At 47.3% G+C, this 19,654-nt stretch overlaps 1 protein-coding gene and 1 long non-coding RNA gene across 3 annotated transcripts in view; both read right to left on the reverse strand.

The window, feature by feature from the left end:
* LOC145722618 (uncharacterized) overlaps window positions 1-19,654 on the reverse strand; it is a 99,202-nt gene that overhangs the window by 3,358 nt on the left and 76,190 nt on the right. The gene's annotated exons all lie outside the window — the stretch shown is intronic.
* LMAN2 (lectin, mannose binding 2) overlaps window positions 5,896-19,654 on the reverse strand; it is a 19,591-nt gene continuing 5,832 nt past the window's right edge. The window contains exons 3-8 of one of the 2 annotated variants that reach the window (XM_081826405.1): window positions 13,038-13,155; window positions 11,906-11,985; window positions 11,597-11,758; window positions 11,387-11,501; window positions 8,314-8,433; window positions 5,896-6,592 (exon numbers count right to left, since the gene is read on the reverse strand). In XM_081826405.1, the coding sequence (XP_081682531.1) occupies window positions 6,432-6,592; window positions 8,314-8,433; window positions 11,387-11,501; window positions 11,597-11,758; window positions 11,906-11,985; window positions 13,038-13,155 (756 nt within the window). In that variant the 3' untranslated portion in view covers window positions 5,896-6,431. Of the gene's footprint in view, window positions 6,593-6,620; window positions 6,707-8,313; window positions 8,434-11,386; window positions 11,502-11,596; window positions 11,759-11,905; window positions 11,986-13,037; window positions 13,156-19,654 lie in introns of those variants that run through there. The other variant, XM_081826406.1, reaches the window with a different exon arrangement.

Below are 19,654 nucleotides of genomic sequence, written 5' to 3' on the forward strand. Positions count from 1 at the left end.
CTATTGGGATGACACCAAAATAAAAATCTTTTGTACAGTGAAAAAAAAAGCATCAACAAAATGAAAAGGCAACTTACTGAATGGGAGAACATATTTGCAAACAGTATATCCAATTAGCGGCTAATATGCAAAACATATAAAGTTATACAACTCAACACCAAAAACACAAATAATTCGATTAAAAAATGGGCAGAGGACCTAAGTAGAGATTTTTCCAAAGAAGACATTACAGGGCGCCTGGGTGGCTCAGTCGGTTGAGCGACTGCCTTCGGCTCAGGTCATGATCCCAGGGTCCTGGGATCGAGCCCGCATCGGGCTCCCTGCTCGGCGGGAAGCCCGCTTCTCCCTCTCCCACTCCCCCTGCTTGTGTTCCCTCTCTCGCTATCTCTCTCTCTGTCAAATAAATAAATAAAATCTTTAAAAAAATAGGGGCGCCTGGGTGGCTCAGTTGGTTAAGCGAATGCCTTCGGCTCAGGTCATGATCCTGGAGTCCCGGGATCGAGTCCCGCATCGGGCTCCCTGCTCGGCAGGGAGTCTGCTTCTCCCTCTGACCTTCCTCCCTCTCATGCTCTCTGTCTCTCATTCTCTCACTCTCAAATAAATAAATAAAATCTTTAAAAAAATAAAAAAATAAAAGACATTACAGATGGCCAAGAGACACAAAATGATGCTCAACATCACTAATCACCAGGAAAATGCAAATCAAAACTACAATGAGGTATCACCTCACACCTGTCAGAATGGCTAGAATCAAAAAGACAAGAAACAGTAAGTGTACGTGAGGATGTGGAAAAAAAGGAACCCTCATGTACTGTTGGGAATGCAAACTGGTGCAGCCACTGTAGAAAACAATAGGGAGGGTCCTCAAAAAATTAAATACAGAAATACAGTATGATCCAGTAATTCCACTACTGGGTACTTACCCAAAGAAACCAAAAACACTAAATCAAACGAATATACGCACCCCTATGTTCACTGCAACATACAACAGTCAAGGTACAGAAGCGACTGAAGTGTCCCACACACAGACGAGTGGATAAAGATGTAGTATACATATACACAATGGCATCTCACTCAGCCGTAACAAGGAATGAGATCCTGCCATCTGCAACAACATGGATGGACCTAGAGGGTATTATGCTAAGTGAAGTAAGTCAGAGAAAAACAAATACCCTGTGATTTCACTTATACGTCAAATCTAAAAAAAAACGAGACAAAGCAGACCCAGAAATACAGACCTGATGGCTGCCCGAGGTGCAGGGAGGTAGGGGATGGGCGAAGGAGAGTGTTCCGGCATGACTAAGTCACCCGGACGAGGAGGGCAGCATCGGGAAGACAGCCAATGGCGGCAGACTAGCGCTGCCCGGTTACGGCGACCGCACGTGTGCAAGCCTGGCGTCAGAGCTGTCCATCACTGTGCTGTACACCTTCAATTACTGTACCGCCGGGCGCCGCCACTGCAGTTAAAAACCAAGTAAAAGCTTCTCTTTTGATAGGTAAGTTCATGTTTAAATATTATATATGGAAAAATGCACAAATCTTTTTTTTCTTACAGATTTTATTTATTTGACCGAGAGAGACACAGAGAGAGGGAACACAAGCAGGGGGAGTGGGAGAGGGCGAAGCAGGCCTCCTGCGGAGCAGGGAGCCCGACGCGGGGCTCGATCTCAGGACCCTGGGATCATGACCCGAGCTGAAGGCAGACGCTTAACGACTGAGCCACCAGGCACCCCAAAAATGCACAAATCTTACCAATGAATTTTCATTCCACTTCCCTTAGCCAAATGCAGGTCTTTCTCCATCTTCATCTGACTCCTTGTATCCACTTTCCTTATTAATTTTGTTCCCCTTAACCACGGTTACTGCTTGAGCTGTGTTCCCCCAAAAAGGTTATGTTGAGTCCCAATCCCCAGTACCTTACAATACAACTTTATTTGGAAATAGGCTCTATGTAGATAGATCTATTCAAGTTAAGATGAGGTCATGGGGGTGGCTAATCCAATGTGACCAATGTCCTTACACAAAGGGGAAATTTGGAGGCAGAGGGAAGAGGATGTGAAGATGGCCATGCAGTGATGGGAGTCAGAGATTGGAGTGATCTATGTCTATAAGCCAAGGAATGCCAAGGATTGCAGAGAATCTGTGAGACAATAAATTTCTGTTGTTTAAAGCCACCAGTCTGTGGTACTTAGTTATGGCAGCTCTCAGAAACAAATGCAAGTACTAACATTGCATAGATTATACTTACTATATACTTTAAACTTACTTTACACTCTATTTATTTCACCTGATATCCCCACCAGACTGTAAGTTCCATGAGGAACCGTAAGTTCCTTTTACTCTCTGTTGTGTCCCGACGCTTTACACAGCGTGGGGCACACAGTGAGCACATCAGTATTAACCTGCAGTCCAGAGAAGACCCCTACACGTTAGAAAATTTGACATATACACGAAGGAGAGCAGCAGGGCTGTTCTTAGCCTCAAGTAACAGAAAACAGGACTCACGGTAGTTTGAGCAAATACAAATTTATTTTTTACATAAAAGCCCAGTGGTCAGGAGTCCAGGGCTGTGGCAGCACCTCAGTGATGTCCTAAGGACCCACGGTCCATCCAGCTCTGGTGTTCACTTCCGCCCCGGTGGTCACAGGGGGCCTCTGCACCTTTGGGGGTCACCCCCACATGCCGGCAGGGGGAGGGGGATAGGCAAACAGCCACACCAGCTGCTATCTACCACTTTCTACTGAGAACCTCCTCACAGCAGACTGCCTCCAGCATCTCAGCCGGCACAACTCTCCCAGAACCACCCTAGCTAAGAAACTGGAAGATGTAGCTGAGCATTTAGCCTTCTGGCCATGGAAGAGGAGGAAGAGGAGGGAGCGGTATCCGGAGTGCTTGACTCAGTGGTGCTGTGGCCCCTTTGGAAGGATGAATGTCAGGAAATGTGTTGGGACAACTGGCTAGACATAGGGGGAAAACCAGATCCCCACATCACACCCTACACGGAAGTTAATTCCATGGAGATTACATACTAAATATGAACAGCAAAATTTTTAAACTTTGGGGGGGAAAAAATCTTTGAAAAAGATTAGTGAATGACATTAAAATGTAGACTGTACATCACCTGACATCATTAGAAAAGCAAAAAGATAAGCATCCTGAGAGGTATCTGCAAAGCACACAACCTAAGGATCGCATGACAACTCGTACATATCCACAAGGAAAAAGGGAGAGGCAAAAAAATTAAACCACCATGGAGGAAATACAAATAGCAAATACAAATAACAAAAATCCTCAACCTGTCTAGCAGAGAAATGCAAATTAAAACTTCTACACCTATCAGACTGTCAGAAAGTACACACTGACAATAGGGAGTGTTAAGAAATGGGCAGAGGGAATCTCTGTCACCAGGATAGAAGAATGGATACAACCCACTCCAGAGAGCAATGTGACATCAGTCCGGCAATTCCTGCACGCTTGTGCCTGGATGGAGTCGTGCTCAAAAACAGAGCAGTATTCTAAGAGCAAAAACCTGGAAACCATCCAAACATCCAGCAACGGCCAAAGGTAGAAACTGGAGTCCACTCATGCCACATCTTGAGCTACATGTAACGCAAACATTCACAAACAATGCTGAATTTTAAGATCCGAAGAATACATCTGTGTACCATTTGTCATTTTTAAAATGCAAGATAATACTATGTATTTACTGATACATACCTCTACAGTAACATTTTTAAGAAACACTTTAAAAAAAAAAAAAAACCAGAATCCGCAACAATCACCTCCAAAAGGAGGGGCACTTATTTAGGGCAGGGGACAAAGAGGGATGCAAGTGTGTCAGCAATGTTTTATTTCTCATGTTGCACAGCAGGTACAGGGATATACATTTATATTTATCTTTCATATGATGAAATTACTCACTCTATTTTTAAATGCACGTGGCAAAAATGTAGATTACAGCAGCATGATCCCACATGTGTGAAAAAGCAGATGTGAGAGCACACATCGAACCTTCTAGGGAAACACCTCCAGGCATGAACTTTGAAAGGGATGCAAAGGAGACACTCATAGCCCAGAACAGACCACAACCACTTCAATCTTGGCCTTCAAATCACTGGTCTAACACCTGCTGGTTCCCAAGCCTATAAACTCATCCTACCCACCCAGCATGGTTGTTTTAAAACAGCCCTTGCCCTGCTGCCCCCCACCTCCAAAAAAACCCTGCCCTTGCCCACACCTCACTGACTTTTTATTTATTTATTTTTTTATTTTTTAAAGATTTTATTTATTTATTTGAGAGAGAGCACATGAGAGGGGGGAGGGTCAGAGGGAGAAGCAGACTCCCTGCCGAGCAGGGAGCCCGATGCGGGACTCGATCCAGGGACTCCAGGATCATGACCTGAGCCGAAGGCAGTCGCTTAACCAACTGAGCCACCCAGGCGCCCCTCACTGACTTTTTAAACCTGAACCAGAGAACACAGAGAACTAACTTTCATTCTCCAGGTGACTCCAATGTGCAACCAAGGGCCAGAGCCATACGGTACAGGATGCCAATGTGCCTCACAATTCAGGAATTCAGGGAAGGCCCAGACAGGGCCAAAACTAAAGGCCAAGTATGACGAGTGTGGTGCTGACGACGATGTTTGTAGCAGCCATGGGGAGTTCCAGACCCCAGGCCTGAGCCGTTCATGTCAGTGTGGACACGGTGCTCCCCGAGGAGGGAGAGGGTCAGTGAGACAGGAGCCACCCAACCTGGTGGATTTCCGGTGTCCGAATGGGTTAAGTGTTGTGGAGAGAAATGAGTTAATACATGTCACCTGCTCAGAACCATGCTTGGCATATAGTAAGCACTCAAAGTTAGCTACTTTTCAAGTAAAGAAACAGTTTTGGAGAAGGTGCTCAGTAAAATATTTCAATAAAGATCATGTTTACTCTTACAGCTTCATGAATGGGCTCCCAGCCCCATGAGAAGGAAACGCAGCTCAGACTTCTCTGTCACCGTGATCTCGTAAATAATCTCTCGACGTCTAACCTGTGAAAGATGAGTCCTATATATGCAGGGGACACATCAAGAAGGACAAGAGACCGTGAATAGCCGATCAACGAAGAGATCAGGAGAGTGAAAGATTAACAGGAAAATAAGTTCTTACTCTTCACTTCATACACTTCTGTCAATTTTTTATGAGAATCTAATCAAGAATGTAAATTACAAAAAGCCTGGTTACAACAGGAAGACAGGGCTGCTCTCGCTTTTAAGATGGAGACTCAAATGTTATTTAATTTTGAGTTGGAAGATGCTGATGATGGTTCTGGAATGGATGAGGACACTGTTCTGTGGCAGGGTCAGAGACATCCAAGAGCAGTCTGGAGAGCATAGGCAGGCCATGGCCAAGATGGACAGACCTGTGAAAGCTGCCAGATAAGGGTGCTTTCCCTTCAGCTGCTGGCTTTCTTCTACTCCCTGTGCCACCTTTCTCCCCTCAAGGCACCCAAAGGGAATACTGACCCCAGCCTGTCCTCCTGTACCCACGAATCCCTTCCAGATCTTCCTGAAGCACCCTTAGCCAGAGTTCCCTAGAGTTCACTTACACTTAGGTCACACCCTCCATGTGGTACCCATTCTCCCCTGGCTGCAGCCTTTCACCCAGAGGCTCAGAGCACATGGGAGATGGCACAGGGCCCCATCCCCATGACCCCAATTGCTATGTGACACTGGACAAGTTTCGCTTGACCTCCTAGAGCTGTGCTTCCCCACCTGGGAATGGGAGCATGGCACTTGCCTTCTGGGGCTGTGTGGCAGGGCCGAGGGGTGGAGGCTGAGAGCTGTAAAGCACTGGCCACTTGGAAGTTACTTGAAGAAAAAGAGAAGCAAGCCCCTTAGGACAATCACACAGCTGAGGTTGGTTATTTCACTTTATTTAGCAAATGGTTGCACTCTGAGCCCTACACCAAATTGCTCCTCCAGCCTCACTCGAGGGTCTGCCTTGGGAAGAAGCTCAGAGGGCAACCAGGAAGGCCCGGGTTCCCCAGTCAGCCTCCTCTCTCCACCAACACACCCTGCACAGAACAAAATCACTGCTCGCGTCCTCAGGCACCCACCCCAATGTGGTTGGGAGGCCCTCCAGTGTTCAAGAGCCGCCTGCCAGGGCCCAGCTCCAGGCACAGACTCCTTCCTGCTCCTGAGATGCTGGCAACAGGCAAGTACCTCTGTCCCCAGCTGTGGGGGTGCCAAACCCTATTCCCTAGCCCTGCAGCCTGTCCCTGCTGGGCAAGAAGCAAAATGTACGAAAATACTTTTTTAATTATTTCTTTGAAACGGTTAAGAAATAAGGTCGTCTTGTTTTTCTTTTACAATCCCAGTAAAAAAAAAAAGTTCACATTAGTGCTGGAGCCCAAAACTAGGCCCTTCCCCCGGGCAGAGCACCGGCCACTCAGTAGAAACGCTTGTTCCGCTCCTGCCGCTTCTGAAACACTACGGCCCCCACCACAGCGCACACGATGATGCCCAGGAGCGCACAGAGCAGCAGCAGGAACACCCGCCACCCCGTCAGGGGCCCGCTGCGGAAGTTTCCAGTCGGGTCATCCACATTGTCTGGGGGAGAAGAGAGGGGGAGCTGAAGCAGCAAGTGGAGGTGTCAGGCGGGCTCCCAGGAGACAGGGGAGTCCGATAGGACGGGGCAGAGTGACAGACCGCAGCCGGCCAGCCCTACAGGGGGATGGATAGAGAGATAATCCCACTGGGACTGAGCTTCCCAGGGATCAAGGCCCCAGGAGCCTTCTGCTTCAAGAAGCTGGTGAAAACTGAATTCCTGGACTCCCCAGGAGAGCCTGAGTCTGCACAGGCACAAGATCCGTGTTCACAAGCCCCACCCCAGCCCCGTGCTGGGGTCCAAGGTCCCCCTCTGGAGAAACACAGCTCTGGCCAAAGGCTGCCCTGACTCACACCTGGATGCATTCCATGGCTCCTAGGGGGTCTCCCAGCCACCGCCGCCGCCCCCGGCACCGCCCCCCCACCCCCACCCCATCCTTCTGCTCCAGCCACACCACTTCTCTGCCTGCTAAAACCATCAACAACTCCGCTGGGAATGAGGCCTTGACACATGAGGTATCTCCTGGAATCCCAGTCACACTGGGATGGGAAACTCATGATCTCCCTTTTATAGGAGGCTGACAGCAGAAACTGACTTTGTCAAATTCATCAGTCTACGGTGAAGGGACTGGGGTCTGGACTCATGTCCTTCTGCCCTGTGCAGCCTGGGCCCTGTTCCTGCCACTTGGCCTCCCTCCCCAGCCACAACCCTCCACTCCTTACTGTGGGGGCTGCTTGGGGCCTGGAATGCCAGCCAGGAGCCAACTTACATCCTCCTTTCCCACACAACCTGACCAGGGCAGGTCTGCTGACCCGGTCTTAACACCAGCCTCTCTCCTCCTCTGCCTCAGTCAGTAGACTAAGGCCCAGGACAGCACCTAGCCCATGGTTAGCTAGGCACAGAGCAGAAGCTCTGGAACTACCTGCTAAAGGAACGAAAGGATCAACAAGTCTGCAAACCAGTTAATCCCTGCCTAGCCAACCTCATGGGGTTGCTGGGTAGGTCAGAGCAGATGAGGTCTCTGAAAGCTCTCAGCAGCCAGAAACCCTTCAATCAAAGGCTGCAAAAACAGTGGTGTATGGTAGGGTGTGTTTAGCCTGAGATGTTTACAAGTAATCTGAATCCTACAACAGTGAGGTGTCACATAAAATGCTGGGTTTCACTCCCGCTCCCGCTCCACATGGTGACCTTGGACTAGGCTGAGAGGCTCCTCAGTGCCCCGACCCTGGCCCACAGGCACAACTTCAGGGTTCTTGGGGTGGATGTCCACACTCACAGGAGTTTCAGTTCAACCAGAACCCTTGCTCTGTGAAGACAGACTGGTGGCTGATTAGCACCACGGGAAGAGTCTGAGCTTTGGGGGCTTTGCAAAAACTTAAGGTCAAATCTTGCCTTTACTTGTTTCTGAGGAAAGCTGGAGTAGCAGTTCCCCTGGCTCGTGGCAGGACCTGCTGCTCAGGCCATGCACCAGTTGTATCAGAATGCCCTGCACGCCACCTACGCCAACAAACTGCCCCTCTGGCTTTACTGGCCATTTACCCAGCACCAAGCACTGGCAGAAGCAGATGCCAGATGTTCTCATATCTACTCATTAGCACTGACTGCTGATCCAAGACCCTAGGCCACAGCCACAACCGGACCAGGGCAGAGCAAATGGACCACAGGCACTCAGCCAAGCTGGCCCCTCCCCCACCCCAGGCCAGGATGGGCCTCAAGCATGTACCTTTGGGTGACTTGAGGAAATTAACGCTGGGCTCAATCTTGGTCCAGTCAATGTTCTCTTCTTCAGGAGTGTGTTCTACCATCAGCTGGAACAGCTTCATGGAGATGATGTCATGATTGTCTGCAGGACCGAGAGTTAGCTTATAAGGGGCACAGAGCCTGCCTTAGGGCCACAGCCCATCCCCCTCCCCAGAGTGGGGATGCTGCTCCAGTCAGGGAAAGTAGCCAGGCCCCCAGAGAAAACCCTGCTCCTGCCTACTGAGGGGCCTGTTTTCTTCCCAGTGACCTCCAGCCACCCCCAGCAGGCGGTATTTGAGGGGCTGGAATACCTCTAGAACTCAACAATAAGAGGAGGCAGAATGGACAGGGAAAAAAAGCATGGGTTTTACACTCAAAATCACCCGGGTCTAAATCCTGAGTCAGTTTCCTTGTTTGTAAATCCGGGTGATAATCTCCCCCTTGCTTGGTTAGCATGGCAAGAAAATGAGAAAGTACATACAAAGCAAAAGACATTGCCCAGCAGATAGTATGTACAGAAAAACCCTGCATATTATTCTATGGCCAGTTGAGAAGCCTGATCCTCCCAAGGGGCAGGCAGGTAGCTGCTAGGCACTCCTGTCAGAGACCCAAGAACAGGATGCGAATGAATGACTCCACTACAGCTGAGGGCTAGGCCCCAATACATAGGCAGTGACTGTCCCTGAGGAGACATGAGAAAGGCTCAGGTCTAACCAGTTTGGCAGAAGAGAACCTCTGCTTGACACTAAGTGATCACCCCATTTTGAGATGGGGAGGTTCAGAGCCGAGACAAGGGTCCTGGTCCCTTGATTCTAGTATCAACTCAGCTAACAAGCGGAACCTGAGGAAAAGCCTCATGTCAAAACTCTGGAGATTGGAAAAGGGAGAGCCTAAAAGCAAGGAGCTGGGTCAGGCAGAGCCATGAGGTACCTCAGAGCCGAGTGCGCACAGCCCCGGGGGCCCAGGGACAAGTCCTGACTCTGAAGTCCGACGGCAGTTCCCATCTGAGCTCTGCCCTTCCTAGGTCTGTGAACGTGGGGAAATCCCTTCACCTCTCAAACTCCCCATGGTGTCAGGTGTATAAAAGGGAAAAGAGGCCGCTTCGTCACCTGACTGTGAGACGCCTGCTGCAGAGGCTTGCGTTCACAAGCCGCTGATGGATGGCCAGGCACGACAACGTACACAGCCATCTCCAGCCCTCCTCCCTGGGCCTCTCCAAACAGCCCCGGAGAGCAGCCACCGCCACAGATCTGGCTTTGTGCCCAGAACCTTCTCCTGACACAGGCTGAAATACGATCAGGCGAAATTCCAGATAACCTGAGGGGAAAGACTGTGGTGGAACCCTAGATGAAACAGGACTGACAGCCAGCTGATAACTGACTACCAGGTCATCCACGAGCAACTAATGATTCCCTGAAGCTGGGTAGCAGGGGCAAAGGGACGTATTGGACCATTCTCCCCACTTTGGGGTATATAATTAAAATATCCACACTAAAAACTTTAAAACCCCAAAGCAACGACTCTCTGGGTACCAAGTGGACCCAGACATTTCCATGAAGGAGAGGCTCCTGGACAGTGGCTGGATTACAGGCCCTGGAAATGTCCATCCTGAGGATAAATAAGCCCTTTGTCTGATTCTTTACACTGTTTCCCACTTCTTTTTAGCAGGAGCTGGTCCTGGGCCTGGTGCCCTCTGAGGGCCCTGATGCCTCCTGAGTACCATGGCCAAGGGTCACTATCAAGTGTCACCCAGGCCCAGTGGTCCAGCAAAGCTTGCAGAGGCTGGCAGCAGCCCAATGCTTATGGAGCACACTGTGAGCCAAAAAAGAGCCCTAACTTTATGAAACTTACAGTTCGGTGAAGGGGACCCAGTGAAATACATTATATGGTAGATTTTAAGATAGTTAAAATGTTATAAAGAAAAATAAAGCCAAAAAAGGTGATAAGGAGTACACAGGAGACTGGTGTATGCATGTGCAATTTTAAATAAGGGAAGTAGGGGCACCTGGCTGGCTCGGTTGGTAGAACATGCGACTCTGGATCTTGGGGTTCTGAGCTCAAGCCCCACACTGTGTGTAGAGCTTACTTAACAAAAGTAAATAAAAATAAAATAAATAAGGGAATCAGGGAAGGCCCCACTGAGGAAGGGACATCTGAGTAAGACCTGAAGGAGACAAGAGTGAGGCACAGGTACAAAGGCCCGATGGAGGGCACTGGTGGGTCTGAAGAACAGCTGGGGGTGATATAAGGGAGTAGGGAGTCATGAGTCACAGGGGATGGGGTGGGGGAGGCACTGGCACACAGGGCCCAGCGGACCACTACTAGGACAGACAGTGGCCTTGACCCTGCAGGAGACAGAAGTGGCGAGACCTCACTTGAGCTTTCACGGAATCATTCTGGCTGCTGAGCTGGAAGAGACTGTCGGGGGCTAGTGTGGAAGAAGGGGACCACATGGGAGGCTCACACAGTCATCCAAGTGAGTGAAGACGATGGCCTGGACCTGCCAAGTAGTGACAGTGGGGAGAGAAGTGGTCTGCTGCACTGAGAAGACAAGGCCAGCAGGACTCACCAAAAGATGAGAGGTGGCGTGTAAGAGAGAAAAGAGAGACTGGAACAACACCAAGGTTTTTTGGGCTGAACAACTAGAATAACAGAGGTGCCATTTATGCCTCGGTGGCAAGATGTGGGCTTCAGCTGTGGGCATGTAAAGGCTGAAATGCTTGTTGGGTATCCAGGTAGAGATGTTGAGCAGGCTCTTGGTCACATAGGTCTGAAAGGTCTGAGCTGTGACGCAAAGCTGGGACTCTGCAGCATCTGGATTCAAAGCCCCCCAGTTGCTAAAGAGAGGGGAAGATGGCTGAGGGAGTGCTCATGGAATAAGCCCCAAGTGTGCCAACATTCCCAGATGCTGGAAAGTGGAGGAAGAAACCCAGGTGCATGTGTACCCAAATGAAGGGAGTTCAAGAAGGAAAAGTGATCAACTACATCACAAGCTTCCAACAGACCAGGGAAAGTCAAGATTGAGACTTAATGCCTTGCTCAGGTCAAACACTCACCGGACAGGTCTCCAGTGCCTGCTGAAGCTCCAAAGTAGTAGCCGGTGGGCAGGCGCACTCCTGTGATGTCGATGCAATTCTTCCACTCATTCTTGTCCTCTAGGTCAGTCATCACCTGCAGCCAGCAGCAAGTCAAGTACACACCAGGCCCAAGCCTGCCCACCTCCCCAAGCCCTTACAGACAGAGCTGGCCCTGGCCCGCCTGCTTACCGTGAGACGGCCCCGGGAGTAGCGCACAGCCAGGAAGGTATCGTGATCACGGTTACGGAAGTCTGCCGTGCAGCCCGCCAGCTCAGTCCAGCGGCCATCTTTGCTATGGTCGTAGGACAGGGAGCCATTGTTCACCATCACCGAGACGTACGGGAACACACGCTGAGATCGAGACACCAGTTAATCCATGGCCAGTCCAGCCTGGGGGAAGCCCCTTTTGTGCCAAGACCAGGGAGAAGTCCTGGTCCCCACCTCCCGGCCGACTGCCCAGCTCTTCCTGTCCGCCTGAGGGAGAAAGCAGAGGCATACCTCTGTGGTCTCATCGTTGGGATACGTGTCCAAGAAGATGGCTAAGCCGTGGAAGTTGTCTTTGCTTCCAAACACAGGCCCTGGAATTAAAAGGAGATGCTCTCGTAATGGGAGATACTGGAGTTGTCCCCTGGGTACCTGAAGGACAAAGTAATGCCAGTGTAGGTGGGGGCAAGAGAGGTTAATTTGTGGTCATTCACCCAGGAAAGGGAAGGAATCTCTAAGGGAGGGGAGGTGTCAGGGGTGCAGCAAAGAAGACTCAAAGTCTGAAACCAGAACTGTTGAGGGGACAACACCTGGCCTTGTACTCTGACATATCTTGTGACAAGAGGGCAGAAAGGACCCCTACAAAGGAAACCCCATCCTCTAACCCAGGGGTCAGCAACTTTCTGTCAAGGGCCAGAGAGGAAACATTTTAGACTTTGCAGGCACACATGGTCTCAGCCACATAGTCTTGTTTTTGCTTTTTTAAAAAATGGTAGAATGATGGGGCACTTGGGTGGCTCAGTCAGTTAAGCATCCAACTCTTGGGAGGTGGCTCAGGTCATGATCTCAGGGTCCTGGGATTGAGCCCTGCATCAGACTCCGCACTCAGCTCTGCTTCCCCTCTCTCTCTCCCTCTGCCCCTCCCCCTGGCTCGCACATGCTCGCTAGCACGCTCTAGCATGCACTCTTGCTCTAAAATAAATAGGGCGCCTGGGTGGCTCAGTTGGTTAAGCAACTGCCTTCGGCTCAGGTCATGATCCTGGAGTCCCGGGATCGAGTCCCGCATCAGGCTCCCTGCTCAGCGAGGAGCCTGCTTCTCCCTCTGACCCTCCCCCCTCTCATGTACTCTCTCTCATTCTCGCTCTCTCAAATAAATAAATAAATCTTTTTAATAAATAAATAAATAAATAATATAATAAAATAAATAAATAATCTAAAAAAAAAAAAAAGTAGAACAGTAAAATCCTTTCTTAGCTGGTGTACAACACCAGGCCACAATGGGGTACAAAATTGAGCTGCAGGATCCAGCTATCCCTCTTCTTATAGGGACACTTTCCAGAGCAGACTCGAGGTCCCGGGTTTCCTCAAAGAGGAGCAGCAGGACCAAGGGTGCAGAATGCCCCCACCTAAACAAGCGCCTCCCTACCTGGCACAAGGCGGTCCCGGGTGTACCACAAGGCAATGCCATCTCCATGGAGATTCTTCTTCCCTGCACCATGGACTTTAAAGTGGACATGCATCTCCCAGTCCTTGAGGAAGCAAGGCTGCAGGGAAAGCAGAAAGAACTGCTCAGAGCTCCCCAGGCTATCCTGCCAGCGAGAGGTGACCCGGCACAGGCCCGTCTCCTCCACTGAGACTGGCACTCCTTTAAACAGGGCCAGGCAGCAGAGTCACAAGTGCCACTGACCAAGAGACACCCCACCCCCTGGCATTCTCAGCAGGAAGGGAGGGGGCTGCTGGGCTTCCCAGGTGGGGAGGAGGGGGCCACACAGTGTCCCAAGGCTGCCTGAGGCCCAGACTCTGCCCATCCTGGCCCTAGTCTTCTCTTGGGTCTGGACACAGGTTCTCACTCTTATGATTCACTTTCCTCAACACCAGCCAAACCCATCAGCCATTTCCTCTCCATCCCCACTGCTTCTGCCCCAAAATCTTGTGGAAGGATTACTACCCCTATTTGGGCCACATATTTTACAAAAAAGAAAACTCATTCGGAGACAAAATAACTTCCCACAGCAGGTTAAGTGGATGGTCTTGATTCACACCCAGATCTATCTCAGAAACTTGTGCTGTGTCTTGACCTTCAAGACTTTAACAGAAAGTGCAGCAACTCTTTTCTGGTCTCCCACCCCTACTGTCTTCCCTTCCAACCACACTTTCAAGCTGAGGGACTCAACCCCAGGTCTGGACGCCTCCAAACCCCAAGCTCTTGGCCAGCACCCTTCCTGCCTCTTACAGACCCAGTCCAGCTTCAGTGTGATGGCAGTGACATGGCTGGGGGGGCTAGAAGGGTAATGCTCTGGGGTCTCTGGGTTATTGTGATGTGAGAAAAGGCAGATATTCCCTGGCATTCAGGAACACAAGGTGCAGAGCAGGGCACTGTCCACAGTAAGGGGAACAGCCTGGCCTCACCCACCAGGAAGTTGCTCGTGAAAACTAAGGTGTTGACACATACTGTGACAAGAATCCACTTGGGGGAAGTCTACATATGGGGATGTGAGCAAGTGTTTAAACAAAGGCCCATTAGAAAAGCAAACTAAAACAAAATGTCGTTTACTTATCAGATTGGCAACTATTAAAGAGATCATTAATGCCAGTGTAGAAGAGGATGGAAAGAAACACATGCTCTCAAACAACCAATGGGACTGTAGATGCTCCCATCTTCTTGGGGGCAATCTGGTTGTTGCAGCTTTTTAACAGACCATGGTAGATCCATAAGCCTTTACACTTGAAGATATCCAAGATATTAAGAAAAGTAAGTTGCAAAAGTTCCTTTTTTTAGAAAAAGGAATTCATATACAGAGAGAAAGAAAAAAATCAAAAGAACATGGACCAATATTAACGATACGTGACTTTGGTAGGGGAACTACAAGAAATGTTTACTTTCTATATCTGAATTTTGTATAATTAACATAGTTTTAAAAAACTCAAAAATAGAAAACTTTATATCCTCTCTTGTGTGATCTGGCTTGGGCATTCACTGATTCATCAGACTTACTGTTCTGGCTCTGGGAACCAAAAACCAAGGTGATGAGACCCAGCTCCAGCCCCTGAGAACACAGCTGGCAGACACCTAACCAACAGCTTGCAAGTAGCGTGAAATCTTGGCCTTCCCAATTCTCGGCAGTTCACTGGCTCTGGGAAAATCTGCAGATTCTAGAGGGGACAACTGAGAGGTGGTAAGACCAGCTCTCAAGGACAGATGAACAAAGACTCTGACACCAAGGCCTACTGAGGGAGTGGAAGGCCTGGTGAACCACCCTTGCCTTGGGCTGGGACCACAAAGACGGCAACCCAAATAAAAGAGTGAATGAGGAAAAGCCCTCCCAGGGGCGGTTGCTCAGCTTGAGCCCTCTCATCCCTTAAAGTAGATTAAAGTGACTCACCCAAGCCTGAAATTTTTCAACAAACAATCTTACAAATACAATATCTGGCATACAATAACTAACCAGGCACAAAAGACAAGTTACCAACAAAAACGAAAAGGGAGGGAGGGAGGAAACAGGCTGATGGTAACTCCAGATTCTGGACTTGCAAATAACTAGTTTACTACATTCAAGGAGATAAAAGACAAGACTGAGAACTTTGGAAAATAACTGAAATTTTTAAAAACTCACCTCACAAAAAAAAAATCCAGAACTAAAAGAATAACTGAAATTAATAAAGCAATAGACAGGCTTAACAACAGATTAAAAACAGATGAAGAGAGAACCAGTGATCTCAAGGCCAATCAGATAGATAAAAATATCCAGGAAGAAGCACAGAGGGGCGCCTGAGTGGCTCAGTTGGTTAAGCGACTGCCTTCGGCTCAGGTCATGATCCTGGAGTCCCGGGATCGAGTCCCGCATCGGGCTCCCTGCTCGGCAGGGAGTCTGCTTCTCCCTCTGACCCTCCTCCCTCTCATGCTCTCTGTCTCTCATTCTCTCTGTCTCAAATAAATAAATAAAATCTTTAAAAAAAAAAAAGCACAGAGAATGAATGGTAGACACAAAATTGTCAATAAGAGACAGTGAGAAACTCTAAGATACATATAACTGGAGTTTCAGAATGAGAAGTGAGAGAACAGGTCAAAGGAATATTTAAAGAGATGTCCACGTACTTACTAAAACTGATTCAAAAACATTATGCCACAAACCTTAAATCTTACAAACCAAAGGAGACAAAAAGAAAACCATACCTAGGCACATTAAAAAGGGAGGGAGGGAAGGAGAGGGAAAAAGAAAGTCTTAAAAGCAACCAGAGGGGGAAAAAAACACAAGATTATCTTCAAAGGAACAATTAGCCTGTTATGGGGCTTCTCAACAGAAACACTGGGAGCAAGAAGACAACAGATTGAAATATTTGGAGTTAAAAGAAAATACCAACCAACATAGGATTCTATACTTAGCAAATGTTATCCTTCAAGAATGAAGGTGAAATTAAGACATTTTTAGATAAACAAAAACATTAAAACTGTCTTTCATTCATCAGAAAGAAGGAAAATTATCCAGATCCAGAGTAAAGTCAGAGATTCAGGAAGGAACAAAGAGCAACCAATACAGTAAATGTGGGGGTAAATAAATATTTGACTGTATAAAATAATGTTTTATGTGACTTAAAACAGAGAGGATTAAAATAAATGACAACAATGGGGTAAATAAAGTTAGTCTCAGATCTTTGCATTGTCCAGGAAGAAGGTACACATTATCATTAGACTTTGGTAAAATATGGCTGTGTGTTTTAAACTCCAGAGTAATCACTGAAAAATCAGGGATCAAGCAAAGAACTTTCAAGCTAGCAGAAGACTAAAAATGGAATAAAAATTAACCAACCCAAAAGAAGTCCAGAGAGAAAAATGAACAGAGAATGAGCAGTACAAATAGAAAATAAATAATAGGAAGGTAGGTAAAACCAAAATCCGGGGCACCTGGGTGGCTCAGTCAGTTGGGTGTCCAACTCTTGGTTTCAGCTCATATCGTGGTCTCAGGGTGGTGAGATTGAGCCCCGCATCGGGCTCTGCGCTCAGTGCAGGGTCTGCTTACGACTCTCTCTCCCTCTCCCTCTGCCTGTCCCCCTTTCTATTTAGATAAATAAATCTTTAAAAAAAAAAATCAGTAATTATCATAAATGTAGATGACTACATGCTGATAAGGCTACATAAGATCACTCTGTATTATTTTCTACAACTGTATGTGAATTGGGGTGCCTAGGTGGCTCAGTCAGTTGAGCATCTGCCTTTGGCTCAGGTCATGATCCCAGGGTCCTGGGATCGAGCCCCATATCAGGCTCCCTGCTCAGCAGGGAGTCTGCTTCTCCCTCTCCCACTGCCCCTGCCCCCTGCTCATGCTCTCTCTCTCCCTCTCTCTTAAATAAATAAAATCTTTAAAACAAAACAAAAACCTGTATGTGAATTTACAATTATCTCAAAATAAGTTTATTTTAAATAGTAAATAAAGGATCAAAGATAAACTTAAGAGCTAAAACTATAAATCTCTTAGAAGAAAACACAGGGAAAATGTTCACAACATTGGATTTAGCAAGATTTCTTGGATAGGACACCAAAGCACAGACAAAAACAAAAAAATAAAGTGAATTTCATCAAAATTAAAAATTCTTGCACATCAAAAACATCGACAGTAAAAAGACAAACCACAAAATGGGAGAAAATATTTCCAAATCATGTATCTGATAAGGGAGTAGTGTCTCCCAAATATACAGAGAGCTCCTAAAGTTCAACAATAAAAAAAGAAAAAAAAACTTTTTTCAAAATGAGCAAAGGACTTTTTTTTTTTTAAAGATTTTATTTATTTATTTGACAGAGACAGAGACAGCGAGAGCAGGAACACAAACAGGGGGAGTGGGAGAGGGAGAAGCAGGCTTCCCCGCTGAGCGGGGATCCCGATGCGGGGCTCGATCCCAGGACCCTGGGATCATGACCTGAGCCGAAGGCAGACGCTTAACCGACTGAGCCACCCAGGCGCCCTGTCAAAATGAGCAGAGGACTTGACCAGACATTTTTCTAAGGTAGAAGATAAACAAATGGCCAATATGCACATGAAAAATGCTCAATGTCATTAGTTATTAGAGAAATGCAAATCAAAACCACAAGACACTGCCTCATACCCATTAGAATGGATGACTATCATAAAAAAAAAAAAAAAAAACAGAAAATAAGAAGTGTTGGCAGGGCATCTGGCCGGCTCGGTGGATGGAGCCTGTGACTCTCAACCTCCAGGTTGTGAGTTCGAGCCCCAGACTGGGTGTAGAGATTACTTAAATAAATAAATGAATAAACTTAAAATAAAAAAAAACAAGTGTTGGCAAGAAGTGGAAAAACTGGAACCTTTGTGCATTGCTGGTGGGAATGTAAAATGGTGTAGTTGCTGTGGAAAACAGTTTGGCGGTTCTCAAAAAGCTAAACATAGGGGCACCTGGGTGGTTCAGTCAGTTAAGTGTCTGCCTTCGGCTCAGGTCTTGATACCAGGGTCCTGGGACTGAGCCCAGCATCAGGCTCTGCTCTCTGCTCTCAGAATTCTCTCTCTCTCAAATAAATAAAATCTTTTTTTTTTTAAGATTTTTTTATTTATTTATTTGACACAGAAGGAGAGATAGTGAGAGAGCACAAGCAGGGGGAGCGGCAGGCAGGCAGAGGGAGAGAAAGAAGCAGGCTTCCCACTGAGCAAGGAGACCAATGTGGGGCTGGATCCCAGGACACTGGGATCATGACCCAAGCCAAAGGCAGCCGCCCAACTGATTGAGCCACCTAGGCACCCCTCATATAAATAAAATCTTTAAAAAAAAAAAAAAAATTAAACATAGAATTACCATATGACCCAGCATTTCCACTTCCTAGGTATATACTCAAAATAACTAAAAGCAAGGACTCCAACACTCATGTACACCCATGTTCACAGCCCATTACTCAAAACAGCCACAATGCAGAAACAACCCAGGAGTCCATCAACAAATAAATGGATTAACAAAATGTGGTAAACACACACAGGAATATTATTCAGCCATAAAAAGGAATGAAGTACCGATATATGCTACAACATGAAACTTGAGCTATGCTAACTGAAATAAGCCAAACACAAATATTCTACGATTTCATTAAATGAGGTCCCTAAAAGAGTCAAATTCAGACAGAAAGTAGACTATTGGTTATCAGGGACTGTGGGGAACCGGGAATGGAGAGTCACTGTTTAATGAGTACCGAGTTTCAGTTTGGAAGGTCAGGAAAATTCTGGAGATAGACTGTGGTGATGGTTGTACAACAAGGTGAACGTACTTAACGCCACTGAACTGTACACTTAAAATGGTTAAGGTGGTAAATGTTATGCTATGTATATTTACCATGATAAAAAACGTTTGTGGAATTTTCTTTTGCATGTGTGCAGATACATAAATACAATAATCAAATAATTTTTTTAGATAGCCATTACATTTTTCACCACCATTTAAATGCCAATGAGAAGCCTACTGAAGGGAAAGTTTTCATAAAGGATTTAAAAGTGAAAAAAAAAAGGTTAAAATGACAATTTGTTATGTGTTTTACCACAATAAAAATAAACCAATAATCCCCCGAAAGCCTAATTACATGCTCTTTACGGGACACAATTCTAAAACATGAAAAAAGGAAATGGATAGAAAAGATATAGCATGCAAATGCTAACAAAGCAGGTTTGTGCAGCTATACCAATAACAAAGTTTAAAAGGGGACTTTTTATTAAAGATTTTTTATTTATTTGACATGAGAGAGAGCGAGCTCGAGCACAAGCAGGGGGAGTGGCAGGCAGAGGGAGAAGCAGGCAGAAGCAGGCTCCCCACTGAGCAGAGAGCCCGATGTGGGACTCGATCCCAGGACCCTGGGATCATGACCTGAGCCGAAGGCAGATGCTTAACCGACTGAGCCACCCAGGCGTCCCTAAAAGGGGGCTTTTTAATGACAAAAATATTTAATGAACAAAAGAGTTCATTTACCAGGAAAATTTTGGCCTCAAAATCTATAAAGCAGAGGGGCGCCTGGGTGGCTCAGTTGGTTAAGCGACTGCCTTCGGCTCAGGTCAT

The sequence above is a fragment of the Leptonychotes weddellii genome, chromosome 7, assembly GCF_054177405.1.
Source record: "Leptonychotes weddellii isolate Sample4059 chromosome 7, ASM5417740v2, whole genome shotgun sequence".
NCBI lineage: Eukaryota > Metazoa > Chordata > Mammalia > Carnivora > Phocidae > Leptonychotes > Leptonychotes weddellii.